At 46.3% G+C, this 16,927-nt stretch overlaps 1 protein-coding gene across 2 annotated transcripts in view; it reads right to left on the bottom strand.

The window, feature by feature from the left end:
- LOC118312998 (E3 ubiquitin-protein ligase Midline-1-like) overlaps positions 1 to 16,927 on the bottom strand; it is a 43,733-nt gene that overhangs the window by 12,396 nt on the left and 14,410 nt on the right. For both annotated transcript variants that reach the window (XM_035638145.2, XM_035638136.2), the window contains exons 2-3: positions 8,709 to 9,502; positions 603 to 698 (exon numbers count right to left, since the gene is read on the bottom strand). In XM_035638145.2, coding sequence (XP_035494038.1) covers positions 603 to 698; positions 8,709 to 9,434 — 822 coding nt within the window. In that variant the 5' untranslated portion in view covers positions 9,435 to 9,502. The remainder of the gene's footprint in view (positions 1 to 602; positions 699 to 8,708; positions 9,503 to 16,927) is intronic.

The following is a 16,927-nucleotide window of genomic DNA, read 5'->3' as shown; positions in this document are numbered from 1 at the left end:
TAAAAAAGGATATATATATATACTTTTGAAAATATGCCCAGCATAAACTCCCAGTAACTGCACTGACATCTCTCAATTACTTTTTGTCCAAAAAACAGCCCAAAAGCAAAATAAATATTAAATTTACAAAGAATAATAAAAAACCTACATAAAAATATCTGAATGAGAGACTGTTTGTCACTTTTGCTCAACAAATCAGCGAAATCATTATTCAGTCATTAAATATGTTGCCGACTTCAAAAAAAAATCCAATCAGGAGTTAAATGAAATATGTATTTAAAACAGTATATTCATGCTATTCTGCCCCGTATTCTGCGCTCAGCTGCTACAACAACATGCTACGCTACAGGACACTGGTCTTAATCTTGGGTCCTGACACACGTCACATGGGAGGGGGGTGTATGGAACAGCTGGGGAGTGTAAACAAATGTAGGAATCAATTCAAACTCTGAAAATGTTAGAACTGGATTATGCACATCCGCAAATATTACAAAAAGAAAGCCAGGTGAATGAACTTATCGCAGGACTTCTCAAAGCAACTACTATCTACATCGCAGGCGGTGTAGGTCGACGGTGACCTCGGAGGACAGACTGGGACTCACCTCTACATGTTGACAAGTCTGTATCAGTTTCCCCATAAGTGACTCCAGCTCGTTGTTCCTCTTGATCAGATTGGTCAGGTTGGAGTCCAGTGCTTGCTGCGGCACAAAAACGAAACAAAAAAGAGACAAGGAATCAAACAAATCAGAAGAATGAATGTCTGACACTTGAATGTAAAGAAACAGAATAGGGCAGAGCGGGTGAATCGAAGGCGGATTCAAAACTCCGACAGAGTCTCCCCCCCCCGGGGTTGTTCTGCTGGCACGAGTCAAAGACGTTGCGAAAAACATCAGAAGGCAAAAGAAAGTTGCAAAGCGAGTGGAGAACAACTGCATTCTGAACGCGGCGAGACGGAATGAGAGAGCCTTGCACGGAGGAATCAAAGAGGAGCAACGTTCCCCCTCGGCTCTTGTTCAGCACAGACATCCCCAGGAGTGGCACGTTTTCCCTCTCTCCTTTTTCCGGGGGCGGGGGGGTCGGTCGGGGAGGTCCACGTACCTCGGAGCGCGGGTGATACCCCTCGTCCCTGTACTGCCTCCTCATCCTGCCCTGTCCCAGCCTCCGAACAGAGGAGCCTACGCTAGAAGAGGATGTGACTGGGACAGCCTCGGCACTGAGCACCAAGCCACGCGCAAACCCGGCCAAGCGGCAAATTAGGCATCAAAAGCTTCCGCTGCACGAGAGCATGCCGCAGCGCTGTAGGCCAACGGACCGGCAAACAGGTGACAGCGCGTCAGCTCTGTCCCTTCACGCTCCTCCCTGTCCCCTTTTCTCTCCCCTCCCCCTTTTCCCTTTCCCCTTTTCCCCCCCCGCCCCCTTCCTTTGCTGCTTTTCATCGGCTGGGGCACAAGCTGTCTCCTTTGCTCCCGAGCCCATCATATTATTGCCAAACGGGGCGTGCTTAAGCTGCTGGGATGGCACGTATACACACTGTCCCGCTCGAAGCCGTATCCCGGATTGTTGTAGCTCAGCACTTGCCGAACGCGGAGAAGTGTCTCAAAAATGGCTGCACTGGAGCCGCGAGTGACGACCGGGGCGCCATGAGGTCAAAGGTAGTTTGGTGGGGGCGCGACTGTCGGACAAAAAGACATTTTTGCCTCGGTGTGAAATGTGAATTTCAAATATGCTCGACTTTAAAATGAAGGAAACTGCATCACGGACTCAATTTTCTTAACCGTCAAAAACTTTTTAGCAGCAGCGTCAACAAAGCCAGGTTCTCATGCTGTGTCGCGGATTAAAGAAGAGTCACCCAAGCGGGGATAGTGAATAACCAACAACAGTAAACAGAGAGAGATCGTGGGATATGTATGTATGTGTGTGTGTGTGTGTGTGTGTGTGTGTGTGCGCACTGTAGTTGCACCGGGGGGCTTAGCGGATGGCCTTAATACGGCGGCGACACACAAAAGCTCCATAAAGGTCTGCTCGGAGAGAGGAATATGACGCTGTCATCGTATTATCATCCACACAGATAAAAATAAACTAAACCTCTTAGCATATGATGGGGAGGACGAGAACCACCACAAACGAGTCAGCGCCACGTGCACGGCGGTGCACGCAGCAAAATGCATGCACCGCCGTGCGAAATACATATATGCACGTACTGTTTACAATGTAAACTTTACACGTGTGCATGCACATGCACAATATGAAGTACATGAAAAACAAATACCGTGACGTACACGAGAGAGCAACATGTCAGGGGTTTAAGAAAAAAGAAACCTGCTGTCAGATTTCATGCCTCTGCGTGTGTTTATGGACATGAAGGGGTTAACCCACGTCTACAGTGCCCGTGTTGCCAGCTAGTGTTACGGGTTCGGAGTTGAACCGCCTGCAGGTTGATCACCTGTCAATCCTGCTTGTCTTGCCGCACTATCGCTGTCTGTGTGTCCGCCTGTCCTCTTTCTTCTGCCGCCGGGCCGGGGGTGTCTGAAAGAAGTTAATCTCTGCTTTGAGCCAACTGAGCTAAGCCATTTGGATTTGATGAGTTTTTTAGATATCCAGTGAAGAAAAAGAAAAAATGGATCCAGATGATATTTTGGCTGCATGGCTGCAATTAAACCCACCTGAAAACAGTACATTTAATTCAGTAATTCAGGGAGTTATTACATTTGTTTTGCTTCTTTATAATATATATCATCACAATATACACAAGTATGAACCCACTGAGTCTTAAACCGAAACACTGGAACAGTCAGCAGGTTCTTATCTGAAAGGTCAAAGGGGAGCGCAGTTTCAAAAGCCCGACAATAAAGAGCCTTTAGCATTAATGCTCAGAGTGGAGTAATGTCAGTTTTTCTTCTTGGTTTTAGTTAAATGTCTGGCAGCTGCATTCTGTTAAAGTCTCCAGAAATTAAATCAAACCTATATAAAAGCATTCTCCTCTGACTCGACTGCTGGAGACGAGCAGTGTTGTTGAGACCACTTGCGATGTAAATACATTTCCATAAATAAGATTTTCCTAAGTGTGAATAGCAGAAAGAGTCGGAGACAGTTTTTCATGTGTTTTTTCCTGTTTTTTTTTTGTTGTTGTTGTTGGTTTTTCTTCTTCTTCTCCCAACGAGACGATGGTTCCTTCCCCAGCATCTGCTCTTAATCAGTGGGAGGCTGTTGTGCAGCAGCCGACTCCGATCCTCCCACAGCTTCTCCTTAGATCACCCAACAAGAATCCGCTCTTTGAAGCCGAACTCTGCGCGCGTTTCGTTGGCTAGCGTCTTTTCCTTTTTTGCGGCTTAAAAAAAAATCAAAGTTGCATGGCTCCATATCTATTTTGGTTTGTGTCTTATTGATATTTCCCCCCCCCCCCCCCCCCCCGTTCTAAATGTAAATGAGTTAAACACATGAGAGTTGACAAAAATCACCCCCAAAGCAGTGCTGACGGGCTAAGAGCATATGCACACACACACACACACACACACAACCATATATGCAGACAGGTAGGCAGCTGAGCTTCAGAGGAGCTACGTCTTTTTTTTAAAGATTTGCTGCGACACTGAGCGGGATTGTGTCGGCGGGAATCCTCGCACTCCATTCTTTTCCCTGGAACTCATATTTACACGAGTGAGTGAGTGAGTGAGTGAGTGAGTGAGTGAGTGAGGGAGTGAGTGTGTATGTGAACGAGGGAGAAACCTTAGTCACTCAGATGAAGTACAGAGAGAACGGAGGTGAACAGCTGGGCAGCGAGATGTAACTGAAAGCAGCAGCAGTGGAGGAGCCATCGTTGATGTGTTTACGGCTGTGCTCTACAGCGTGTCCAGCCGTCGCCACACACATCCACACTGTATTTATGTCTTATTGCTAAGTCATCATTGCATTGGGGGGGCGGGGGGGGTCTGTATTTCATGGAGGGCAAGAGGCGTTTGTCTTACTGTGAAACACAATCAGGTGAGTCCGGCTGAAACAAGGAGTCCAGAGCGAAGCACAGCAGGGGAAGATAAAGAAAGGAAAACACAAGGGGGAAGGAACACTGCACTCGGGAGGGGGAACTGGGGACGGGACGGAGTGCGTGTGATTGTGTTTGACTCAGGGACGAGGGGGGCCCCCAAGCAAAGGAAGCGTCCAGTACAGAATGTAAGAGGCAATGCACCGTAAACTCTCAAGTAATGGCTTTCGTTTACTTTGGCTTAAGAGAGGACTAGGCCTTTTTTTGTGGGGGGGGGCGGTCTTGTATAAATGGAAGTTACAGTACGTCACAGTAGTTTACAGCTTGTTTCTGCTGCCTCTAAGTGACCAAGACATCCTCTATTGAGCTCCGGAGCTCCTCAGATTAGCACTCACCCGGCCTGAAGTCCATTTCCTCTTGGCATTGACCTTTAATCATTCACTTTGAGTGAAGATTGACAACGTCAAGGATGGAATTATTGTATTCATTGTGTATTCACACGATAAATGATGAACGAGGCGGCTGGAGGACATGATGTCAGGCTTATCAGGGAGGCTGTGAATAAAATGCGATGTTCGGCGTCTGGTCATGGTTTATCGAGCACGTTGGCACTTGACAACCCAAATAACGTTGTTTCAACACTAAAGGACAGCAGATTAAAGCAAATGGATTACTACATGGAGGCAGCAAACATATGATTTGGAACCAAATCTACACACACACACACACACACACACACACACACACTCCCATCTTTTATCCTCAAGGTTGTTTCTCCTCAGACCCAGAGCCAAGGACTTTAAAAGCTATTTCCAGCCGCCTCCTCCGTCAATTTCCTGTGACGGGGGTAATTTTATCTCTGAGAAAGGATGGGTGTTCCCACAATAACTGCGATGGCTCTTATCAGACACACCACCACTGCCGCTGAAAAAAGGAAACCATTCCAATCATCTGATATTCTTCTTCTTCTTCTTCTTCTTCTTCTTCTTCTTCCTAGTCGTCTTTTTTTATTTTTTCCCTGGGCCGGACGGGGATATCTCAAACTCCGGCAGACCAGAGCAAAACGTGATATGCATGAAATGGTGTGGAAAATGTGACCAGAAGAGTTTCGACTTGTCAGACTCCCAAATGAGAGACAAACATCATATCTGAGTGAAGGAGCGTTAAGTGTTTATGGTCATTGCTTTACCCAACACTGAAGCTGCAGTGCCCCTCCTCTTTTAAGCCCCCTTAAAGTTTTCTGTCCTCATGAATAAAAAATCAAACGTGTTGTTGTGCATAAATATTGCACGGCAGTTGGGTCGTTTCCCGTGGTAATTAGCTTAGATCGGGACCTCAATTCATCTCCCGCCCCGACAAACGCCGTGTCCGCCACAAAGTTCTGCCTCTTAAAAGCGTCAAGTTAATTCAAAAGAGTTGGCAGACTAAACAGAAAGTCACGTCATGCACAATTATCCGAGCTGGTGAAATGATTTCTTTCAAAACGGACACGCTCGTCTTTGTCTAAAGGCAGTAAAACTTCACATTAATTGTTAACTTTACTCGTGCAACACAATGATAATTGAACATGGCTGTTGTCAAGAGTTGTTTGCAGTGTGTGGCTTCGCAGCGTGCTTTTACTTAATGTGTGGCACGAAGTGCTGCCACACACAGATATAAAACAAAAAAGAGAGGGGGGGGGGGGGCTCCCTGAAATGAATTAAAGTTGAGCGAACTGACGTGTACAGAACTCGGCTTTCACTGAAAAAGAATTCAGCCTCAGGCTAAGAACTTTTAAAGCTTCACTATAATTGAAGTCACGGCAAAAAGCATGAAGTGGTAATAATTGATGTTGTTATAGGTACAGTATAATCTTATAAATGTGTAATGGACCCTTTTTAATTTGATCCTTTGATACTTTCATTTTTCCTTTTTTTTTTGCTCGTAAGATCTGACTTTTGAGGATTTCCTGCTTTTCTTGCACATGGTGAATCAATATTGGACCATTTTTTGCAATTTTCTGACATGTTTTGCACCAATTAATCGATATGATTTACAAATAATGCCACTTTTGTTGATTTTATATGTACTTTTTTCAGGTCTTAGTCCTACATTTGAAGAAATCATTTGCAAAATTATAGTTGCAATCACCAGAAGGAATCCTAAGATTATGCCGTCTCATTTCATTTTTTTTCCCTTTTTAATATCAAAGAAATCACATTTTCCTCAAACTCATGTCATGTGTCAGCCGGCTGGCCAGAAGGGTTTTGAGGGCTGAACAGGTGGTCCAATCCCCTCGAACATTCGGTAGAAATTAACGGTACATTTGTTTTTTCTGTATGTGAGAGACAGGAGGATCAGTCTGTCTATTTTCAGGATTAGTGTAAGGGTAGAGAGTGCGTGTGTGTGTGTGTGTGTGTGTGTGTGTGTGTGTGTGTGTGTGTGTGTGAGGCAGAGGAAGCATGTTCAAAAGTTAATGAAGCAGTCACACGCGCGTTGTTTACCCATCTGCTCTACATATCCTCACACAGTATTATCACTTATGTCGAAGAGGAGCACATGGCCGATTCCTTTTGATGAGTACATGTAGGACAGAGTATCTGCAAATTTCTACCACGCAACACGTTGTCTGTCATTGCCGTCCGTGTGCATACTTCTACTCCGCTCACTCGGGCAAGAAAGCCACGTTGAGTGTTGGAAGGGAAGGTGATCATTTCTAGTAATCATTTTCCGTATTGCAGAATTATAAACTTAGTTTTTTTCCTTTTGGTTTGCTCTCCATGTGGACATGCTCCCAACGCCCTCAAATCCCGGCGTCTTTGTGTTCAGCAGCTCAAACTGTAAACGGAAAGCCCTCAGGAAGAGTGTGTGCACAGAGTCCTCAGGCCATTACTTTCAATTTAAGCCCATAGTTTAACAAAGTGTAGATAACCTGCTATAATTGCACATGTGCGTCACATGTGAAGCCGCTCGTGCAACCTTTGCGGTTTTCCCCTGGGGTGGGAATACACATGGACTGTGGTGCGTGGGATTCCCAGTATTCCCAGCTTCCTATAATGCGTTTTAAAAATCGTACAGGTAATCTTTAGCAGCCTGTGGGCATGACAAGGCACAAATAAATGTGCTATCGCTTTGTTCCCCCCCCCCCCCCCCATAATTAGCCTGTGTGATAACTGGATGTGCTGACCTGTGCGATGCCAGCGCTGTCTCTGCGGATGGATGGATGGAGGGTGGGATGGCAGGGGAGGGGTGGAGATAAGCATGATAATTAGAAATGGAGACACGGTAATTGGATGACGCACTGACCTGAAACTTTTGCTGCTAATTATTCTTCTCTGCTCAAATGCGGCGAAACACGCAAAGGTGAGGCGGCGTCAAAGACACGCAGCGACGCCGACGACGAAGGACGCCAAGCCCATTATCTGAGGCAGAATGAAGGCCTGAAGACATAAACGGGGCCGACCAGCAGAGGGCTTTTTAATAATAGACGGGACGGTGCATTAGTGGCTGGACGTGGTTTTCAAAATGAGCCCAGGGAAATGAATAATGTATGAGATGATTTTTTTTCTTGTCTTAATCTCTTGAGGAAGAAAGAAAACAACAATAGATCGTCACGGTCACCGATTTTATGGCATCTGATATGTTTCTATATTTCACTCTTTTCTTTCAGGAATCAACTTGGAATCATTTTCTTCCATTATATCACTGAAGGCGCGCCCCTCTCTCTGAGGACGTATTACACACTACTTCACACTCGACCATGTGTTTCGAACCTCTGTTTCTCATTGGAGTTGCAGCGTGGCCTTCTGATTTAACAGAGGGTCCAGTAAGTTATTGCTGGAAATGTTCCCCGTGTTCAACAGCGCTTCGGGAAAAATGTTGGACGTATAGTCCTGTGAGAAGACCTGTAATGTGAAATGAATGCGTGAGACAATCAGCAAGTTGTTGTCTTTTGTCTTTTAAACATAAATGTTCAAGTTGTTCTTGAGTTGTAATTTCCTCGACAAACAACTTCATCGACAACAAGCCGCAATGGAAGTAAAGAGAGACCTAATTTAGCTTTTTTTGCTCAAAACTAATTGAAACAATTAATTGGCAATCAAAAAAAAGTGATGGTTAATTGAGCTTGGACTCAATATTTTATATTATGAAATCTGTGAAATAAACTACGGGGTGTAGAGCTTCCTTTTTGCACACACACATGCACACACTCTACGGCCATGCATCCTAATAGCCATGCTCAATTAAGCACACTTACAGCCGGCAGGCAATTGTCGCCCGTTAACCTTCAACCCCATTGACTCCATTGTCTCGTCACTAACGCCACTCCCCATATTCACTGTGTGTGTGTGCGTCTCAATGAACCCCCCCCCCCCCCCCCCCCCCGGCCCACTGGCATGGTGCAGTGATTAGGCTAATTGCTTAACTATTCAGGAGAGATAATAAATCAGCGCGAGATGATAAAATCTCACTCGATAATTGAGTTAGATACCTGGGTAAGGATAATGGGAAATATCATACTCCGGAGCGGAACAAAATTTAAAGTTTAAAATCCATTACGCTCCGGTGTGTGTGTGTGTGTGTGTGTGTGTGTGTTAGATAAAGAAAGGGTTGAATGGGTTCATAAACCTTATCTCTCTAATAAGAACACCATTCAAAAAAGTAGATGTATTTACCAAATCTAAAATGTGAAAGCAACCCATCAAGGCTAAAGGTAAAAAAAAAAAAATAATAACACTTTAGTGCTTACCTTGAGTTTTTCATAGCGGTCACTCAGTGCTGCCACCTGGTGGTCCCTGTGCCGTCCGACCAGCTTGCACAGCGAGCAGATGAGCTGATCGTCGGTGACACAGTACATGTTCACCTTCTCCTCCTCGTGCTCCAGACACTGGAGCCCTCTGAGGTGGGAGTCAGGCATGGGCTCAATGAGCCGGTGGCCCGTGAACGGCTTCTTGTTGGGGTGCGTCGCTCGGAGGCATTCCTCGCAGTACGACACCTCGCATGTCACGCACGTCTTGACGGCGTCCTGCGGGGGGTCCTGCTCACAGAACTGGCACTGGACCGGTTCGGGAGGCGTGCCTGGGCTGGACATGGCGGCGCTGACGGGGACAAGTGCCAACCGGTTGCTCCCCTCCTCGCCGGGAGAGTTGGGCCCGCTGTGGGGCGCGGGCAGTGCCAGCGGTAGAGGGAGCCCGGCTGAGGATGAGGCCCGCTGAACTCTATCGATAATGTTCTGCAGGGTGACGTTTCTCTTAAGGCCTTCGAGTCCACGCTCCGGACTCAGAGAAATGACATATCTACAGGTGGGGCACTGGAAGGCGCCGATGCTCTGAACCGATTCGTTGGTGGCGCAGTGGGAGACGAGGATGCGGTGGGCGCAGCCGAAGCACAGGCTGTGAGCGCAGGGGAGCAGAAGTGGGTCTTCGAAGAGCTCCAGGCAGATTGGGCAGGTCAGTTCTGACTCCAGAGTGTCCATCCTGCTCAGAGGAGGCCAGGCGGGACCAGACGCGACGTCAGCGAAATCCAGAAGAGCCGCTCAGCTGTCTGCAAGGCCAGAGACAGAGGGATAGATAGATAGAAGCAGATAAAGAGGGAGGGGGGGGGGGGGGGGCACGGGGATTTGTGATTAAATGGTGTGAAACGGCTTACTTCTCACTGCTTTCTTGGGAGGGCTTATATCTTAATGGAGCAGACCAGTGAGAGGACTTTACGTGACAGACTGCTAAATGCGGGATTTACTAAGTCTGTGTGAAAACTGAAAATGGGCTAGTCGAACGGAACGCTTCAAAGAAAAAAAAAGAAGTCCAGTGCGCTTCATCAACATCAACATTTAGATCTTTAAAACACAACAAGTGACAACAATCCGGCCGGGAAACGTCCACTCCCGTCCCGACACCCTCGTGGAATATCTGAATTCGTCCCCGGACAGCGCCGAACACTGTCCAGTGACGAGGAGCGTGAGTGCGCTGCAGCAGACGAAAGGTGGAAACCTCGTCCTTAGTGGTCCTGTCAAACTAACCCAGCAGTCGTCAGGCCGAGAGGAATTGATGCCGATTTTACAGATGGCGAATCCCAATTACAGGCCGAACAAAAAAGCGCACACTCCCTCCTCTAATCCGTCTATCGGTTGGAGTCCATGCTTAACACTGCGTCGCCACGCGGCGTGAAAGGAACTCTGCGCTCAACGCTCTCTGTAACCGATATGCAGCCTCAGCAGGAAACTAATTGAAAGGAAAGCAGTGACAACGAGGAGCTTCACGTTCGTCTTAACATGTCTGAGAGGTCGTTTTCACAAATAGCTTCTTTTGCAGATACACAGATGACTTCAGTCTGCCTCAAACACCCCCCCCCCCCCCCCCCCCCCCCCCCCCCATGGTCAAGTTCTATAATAGATATCTTCCATGAATCTCAAGGCCCCGAGTGATGTGGGTGGCAGGAAGGCATTTATCAATGGTGCACACAAAGATGAGGACGATAGATACATATTCAGTAATCCAAATCTTATCCGTGCAAAGGTTTACTTTGAGCATTGAAGTTAAAGTTAAAATGCTGCGGGCAAGTTTTTTTTTTCTTTCTTTCTATATTTAACATCATAGCAGTAAATGAGGAACTGCCGGAAAAAGAAAAAGAAAAAGGAGAAAATCTGCGACCACAAAGAGTCTTGAAGATTAGCTGACACTTAATCAGACCCTGAAGCAAAGAAAAAATGTGTAGATAAGACGAGCACAAATGGTATTTATTGAAGATAATATAACACAGAAATCATATTTAGTCATTTAATTTATTGATGGAAAAGCGAAAAAACAAGTGAAGATGTGCTTTTTTTCCCCCCAGGCAATCTAATGATTATCAGCCTGATCATGAATCAATAAAAGAAAAACCACCCCAGATAACGCAAATTTAATAAAGCGTCTACAAATCATGACAAGTGAAAAATAAATGATTATATCCGAGGCAGGGAAGACGACCGCTCTCCTGTTCAGCAGATGTCACTGTTTACTGGGCTTAAGGCTCGGCTGCATCTGAGCGAACCGCCGCAATCAGACCACCCCTCCCTCTCATTCTCCAACCATCTTTACGCATGGCTTCCTCTCGTCCCTGCAGATGAACCACCCTCACTTGAGCTCGCTGCAGCCCAAACACTTTTATCCCCTGTGATATTTGAGGCCAGACAACATTAACGCGCAGAGCAGATGAGCTGCAGCAGCAGAACAAAAAACTAATAGGGGGGGATTGCAAAGGTAAAAAAACAAAAATTAAACTCCGATGTGAGTCCACTGTGAGCCGCTATTTCCAAATCAAGAACGGGGAAAAGCCTCGAACTGAAATGAAACACACATGGGAGGATGTACTGTACTGAGGGAGGAGAGGACAGACACCGAGCGGGGGAAGATGGAGGCGATTCAGCAATCACACGCTTCAGATAAAATGAAATGGGTGTGTGTGTGTGTCTCTGAGGATCTGTTGTGTTTACAGCCGCTCTCAAACACACACACACACACACACCATGCATGTCCATACACACACTCCCATTCCCACAAACACAGCGTCACTAGAGGGAGCCACCCCCAGGTGCTCGTTGTTTCCGCAGATATTTTGTCGGTGACGTCTGAGGCTCTGGTCAAAAACCCGGGAGACGTGTCGGGGGGGAGTCGCATGTCATGTTGCTCTAGGGCCTGTTGGTCAGAGTGGCATCCTCGCGGCGCCAGGCGAGAATATGTTGCATGAGAGAAGACGGAGAGTATTAATAGGTCTTGTTTTGAAATGAGGTTTGCGCAGCGAAAGTAGGGAGATTGTGGCCGTTGTCGCAAGCATTTCGCCGAAGCAGGGAAAGTTCCGGGAATGAAGTCGCCGTGAAAGTCGGATGCTGGTGGAACATCACCAAACTCGTGCTCCCACCCGGACACCCCCGCCGCACAAATCCAGATTGGCGGGTGAGACCAGGTGAAATGCCTGTCAGCATGCTATAGGTGACACTGTTGAACCAGGCACCGAGGTGACAGAGCACAGGGCGGAAGAAAGTGTGTGTGTGTGTGTGTGTGTGTGTGTGGAAATGATGGAGAGAATGGAAGAGGAAGTAGGAACACGAGAGGGGGCGGGGGGCGTGGCTGTTTATTCTCCCGCCATCACTTTGTGCCTCGTGACTGTCAGAGCTGCCACGTCGTGTGCGAGGGGTGTGTGCTGGCAACGCTGGAGCGTCAGTACCAGTAGTCGCCAGTGGGGGGCAACACAAAGCTGAGTTACTAGAGGAAGAATATTCCTCCTGCTTCTTTTCCCCTGCAGCTGGTGCATGTGAGTAATGCCTTACGTTGTTTTTTCTTCAGCAAACATAAAAAAAAAAAAAAAAACTGAGTTCACGTAACTGCCGAAACAATGTGCTGCACAGACCCTCCTCTCAGCCCAATGACGTGATGATGACGTGTACTCTGACAAGCGACACCTGAAATCACTTTCATCACAGGGAAACCATGAGGCGGATTCTTTACGCCTGTCGCCAACTCAAAAAAGACGCGATATAGAACAAAACAACACGCAATGATCTGATCGACGAAGCAAGATTTCTGTGTCACGGCAGAAATAACTGCAGGTAAAAAAAAAACACTGGTTCTGTAACCGTCTGGACATGGCTGCAGACTCTGTGACCCTTCCCATACAGACAGCAATATATAGGCTGTTATATAAGAGGTATGGTTAAGTGTGTGTTGGTGCTCATCTCGTATTCTTCCCCCTCCTCTACTTTCATTCCTCTGCCTCTGACTGTAGCAGGAGTCAAAGGCCACATGTTTCTGTTTTGATGCCGACAAATGTCATTGCCCTGATGCTTCTCGCTCACATGTCTGGAGTGGGGTTTTTTTTATTCAGAGAGAAAAAACTTCATGTTTGGTCTCTGATCCGTAAATGTCAAGAAAGTAACCTTTTGCAACCGTTTGGTTTTTTTAAGAGCTATGCAAAAAAATAAAATCCAACTTCGCTTTAAATGTTTTGAGGGATGTGCACCGGCTCCTTGGAAAACAAAATGAGCATGTCTGTGAGAACAACTAATAAATCCCATTACATCCCTCCAACTTTTGATCTCTCTTCCTGTTTGTATTAGGGCCAACTCCCCCATTAGTCGGCTGCTCTTCTTCTGAATCTTTTATCAACGTTGGGACCAAGGAGGTTGGTGCTTTTTTTCTTTCTTACTCATAGTTTAAGCTGTTAAAATTTTCATAGGAGCTCTTTCTATCCAGGAGAGACTTTTTTTTCAAAATAGGGAAAAATTGCAAATGTTTCCGGCACTTCTGCAAAATGCACAGAGCTGCACACAACGCTCCCGTTGCTGTTAATAATTGTGAGTTATTGCGGGTCAACTCGGAGTCTCGTTCCAAGGTTTTTTTGCACGGTGAAAGCTCTTGACTACGTCCTCTTTAAACTCTGCTTCGGGGGGGGGGAATTTCTATTTCATTCCCGTCTCACGAAATTAATATTTCAGCTACGCTATCGCTCGGCAAATTGAGCTTTAAAAAAGTTGGCTGTGGGGAGCGATTTCGCTCTCCAGATCGCTGTCTGCAAATGACACGGAGTCACTCAAAAAATAATCCCAGTGAGCAGAAAAAAGCCATTTAACCCCCACCCACTCCCACTCCCAACAAAAAAAGAGGAGGAGGAAAGAAAAAAAACACATTTGGGTGGGTGATGTGAGCGGCTGTGGCAGTCCACGGACTACAACCGAGAAGTAGGTCATCCCTATTGACCTGGCTCACATAATCATCATACACTCTGTGTGAGTGCGTGTGTGTGTGTGTGTGTGTGTGTGTGTGTCTCACTGTATGACTGTGTTGTTCCAATTCACTAATTCGCAGGAGGCGGAGAATAGCAAACAGACAGCGAAATGTTGGAATCCAGCGAAAGGGGGTAGAGCATCTGAAGCCGAGGGGTGAGCGCGATGAAATCTGCCTGTCGGCCTTTGTAATGAGACACTTTCTGGACCGAAAGAAGACGGCGTCCCGGTCTGAATATGAGAGTAAAACTTCGTCTGAAATATGATCACAGCACGCTTAACAACACAAATCATCAGGATTTATGTTTAGTGGTAGCTTGTATAATCAAATGTGTTTATTATTAAAATGTAAACTCAAGTTGCGGTGACATGAGATATTTTAGTATCACAGGATTAAACCTGCTCACAAACATAAACCCACTTTCACAAGAGGGAGACGAACCAGTGCTCCATTATTCACATTTTTATGACAAAAACAACTGAATAAATTATTGACATTTTTCGGTGAATTATGGATCACAACCTCTACCCTTTTTGTGGGTGTGAGTGCGGTTGGTTTGTCGTGTTTAAACTTGCCTTTTTGTCTCTTCAACATCAACACCGTGTACTTCAGTCTGTTCGCCGAATTTGAAAGATCCCTCAACTGCTTATGAGATTTGCCATTCACCAGAACCATAATCTGCTTTCACAGCAGCAGCGGATAGGGGGCTACGACAGATTAACCCTCGACCCCTCGCGGAGCGAGGAACAAGTTGTCTTTCCGGGGTCGTGCTTTTCGTGCCAAGGTCGAAACACATTTCCCGTCTCAAAGAAAAAAAAGAAAAAAAAAACTCCTGCACAGTGTGTAGATGCAGCCATCCTACAAGAGAGCTGACATTTCCCCTCAGCCAAATATTATATGACAGCATCACGGCACTTCCTAGCTAAATATTTGTTTTGGCCACTGCTTGTGGCAAGCGCATGATAAATCTTGCAATGCTCGTGCTGGAAGAGATGAATTCCATAGCGCACAACATGCTGGGCTGCAGGTGCAGGAGCTTAAAGTCCAATTAGGACGGAAAAAGAAAAAAACGCCACTCTGGTGGTGATCTTGCCCGAACCCAGAGCGAGAGAAACCTTGGATGAGTCATAAAAAGCGCAGAGCTTTAAATGTCAAATCCAAACGAGAATCATATTTTCGAATCTCTCTCATCTCGTCACATCCCTCCTCCCCTTGTCTCCTCTCTCCTCCCACCTCCTCAGTTTCACCGTCCTCTCCCTGTCCAGTATGAAACTTCATCCTCTGGATCGTTAATACATTAACAACACTTAATGTTGAGACGCGCGCGCACACACACACACGCACACATACTGTCTTTGTCTGATTCCAGACACCCTGCCATGTTGATCCCTAATCCGCTGCCTACCACACCGGCCGTGACCAATCACAGCCTTTCATGTTCTGAAAGCGGTCAGTCACACCTAACACGATTGGCTGGTTGTAGTCCGGGATACCGAGGCTATTAGTGATTATGATAAAGGGTGACATTTGTGACTCTGTGTGTGTGTGTGTGTGTGTGTGTGTGTGTGTGTAGCAGTGTCTGTCTGGTATCTTGCTTGTGTGACCCAGATCGGCTACAGTGCCGCACGTGAAATTAGATGTGATGTTTGGGGCCTGGAGTTTATAGGGCGTAAAAAACAAGTCTGGTGTTGTCAAGGACACACTTCATGAGGGTGGATGATCTTCACGCCATCACACACACACATATAGCCACGAGAATGTCCAGTGAAAGAAGCGAAAATTATCGGGTGTCGAAATAAAAAAACCATATCCCTTCTTCCCTCTTCAATTAGAAACATTGTTCCAACAACTGAATGGCTGAATTGGTACAACTTGTTTAATTGTGTACCTCAACCTTAACGTCAATATCTAAGTAGAAAAATTCGAATGTTCGTCCCTGATGGCGTCCCTTAATGCCTGCTGTAGTTTGAATAATGCACTGTGCTGCTTTGAATACACAGTAGCACAACAGTTCAGTGTCACTTATCGTGTCAGACGCTGAAAGTTAAACATGATGCACTGCACTTTTCCGCCTTTTCTTCATAGCGAACTCCCATTTGCAGTCTCTCACCCACTCACGTCTTCAGTTCACCTCAGCTGTGAATGTCATCTGGGATGACAGAGCGTTCACTGATGAGCCCGCGTTTCCCTCTAAAGGCTCCACAAATGTATAAAACACCACCTGCCATAATCACAGTTATTACATTGCCTGAAAATAATGCGCTTAGTGGAGAAGAAAGTGATTAAATAGTGGTTATTCCTCAAAGTGCAAAATTATCATTGCGACTTTGATCGGATAATGAAATGTTTGCGACATGAAAGAGAGCTGGAAGAGCGGAGGTTAGATAGTGTTTGCATGTGTGAACGCGGCTCTGGCGCTCGGAGTTATGTGACTGCACCTTCTCAAGGAACCCTTTCTTTCTTCTCTTCTTTTTCTATTTACACATGTGGCCACAGTTTAACCCTTAGCATGCCTAAGATGACCCTGCTAACCCACGTCATGGAGGACACTGTGTGTCATAATCCCCAACATCTGGACAGCGTGGGAATATGTTTACAATTCCACAGGATTTTGCGCAGTTTGAGCATGGACGGTGACATTTACAGGGCAAGGTGAGCCTTCGCCCGGTCTGTGTTTACATCGAAGGAGAAGGCCAGGGATGAAGCGGATCGGGCGAAAAAAAGAAGAGAAAAAAAGTGGCGTTGAACTTCTGAGACTCCAAAATGAGGTGACCTGACTTTGTAACATCTGTCGGCCTGCAGCAGATTAACCAAAGCTCCCCGATGCATATCAAATGGCCACGGCATGTCTTCAGACTCACTCTCTGAGGGGGGGGGGGGGACTCAAACTAAACCCAAGCAAAGGCTGACACCTGCGAACATTTTTTGTCGGGCAGCACTCTCAAAAAATCTCTGCTTATTTTGATTGCAAATGAAAAAAAAAGGAAAAAAGACTAAAGGTCATATCCTTTGAGAGATTTCAAAGCGAGTGAGCTCGACTCCTGACGCTTTTTGTTGACGGTTTTAATTGCATGTCCTTGCAGAGCAAAAAGCGAGTTCTGTGAGTTGTTGAGTGAGGTGTGTGTAACTCCCACGAGTTATGGCATTCGGAATATGATGTACAGAGAAAACTACTCCGCACTTCGGTCATACCACGAGCTGAGATGAC

The sequence above is a fragment of the Scophthalmus maximus genome, chromosome 1 (genome assembly GCF_022379125.1).
Source record: "Scophthalmus maximus strain ysfricsl-2021 chromosome 1, ASM2237912v1, whole genome shotgun sequence".
Classification (NCBI taxonomy): domain Eukaryota; kingdom Metazoa; phylum Chordata; class Actinopteri; order Pleuronectiformes; family Scophthalmidae; genus Scophthalmus; species Scophthalmus maximus.
This window is presented reverse-complemented; position numbering and strand designations above follow the sequence as displayed.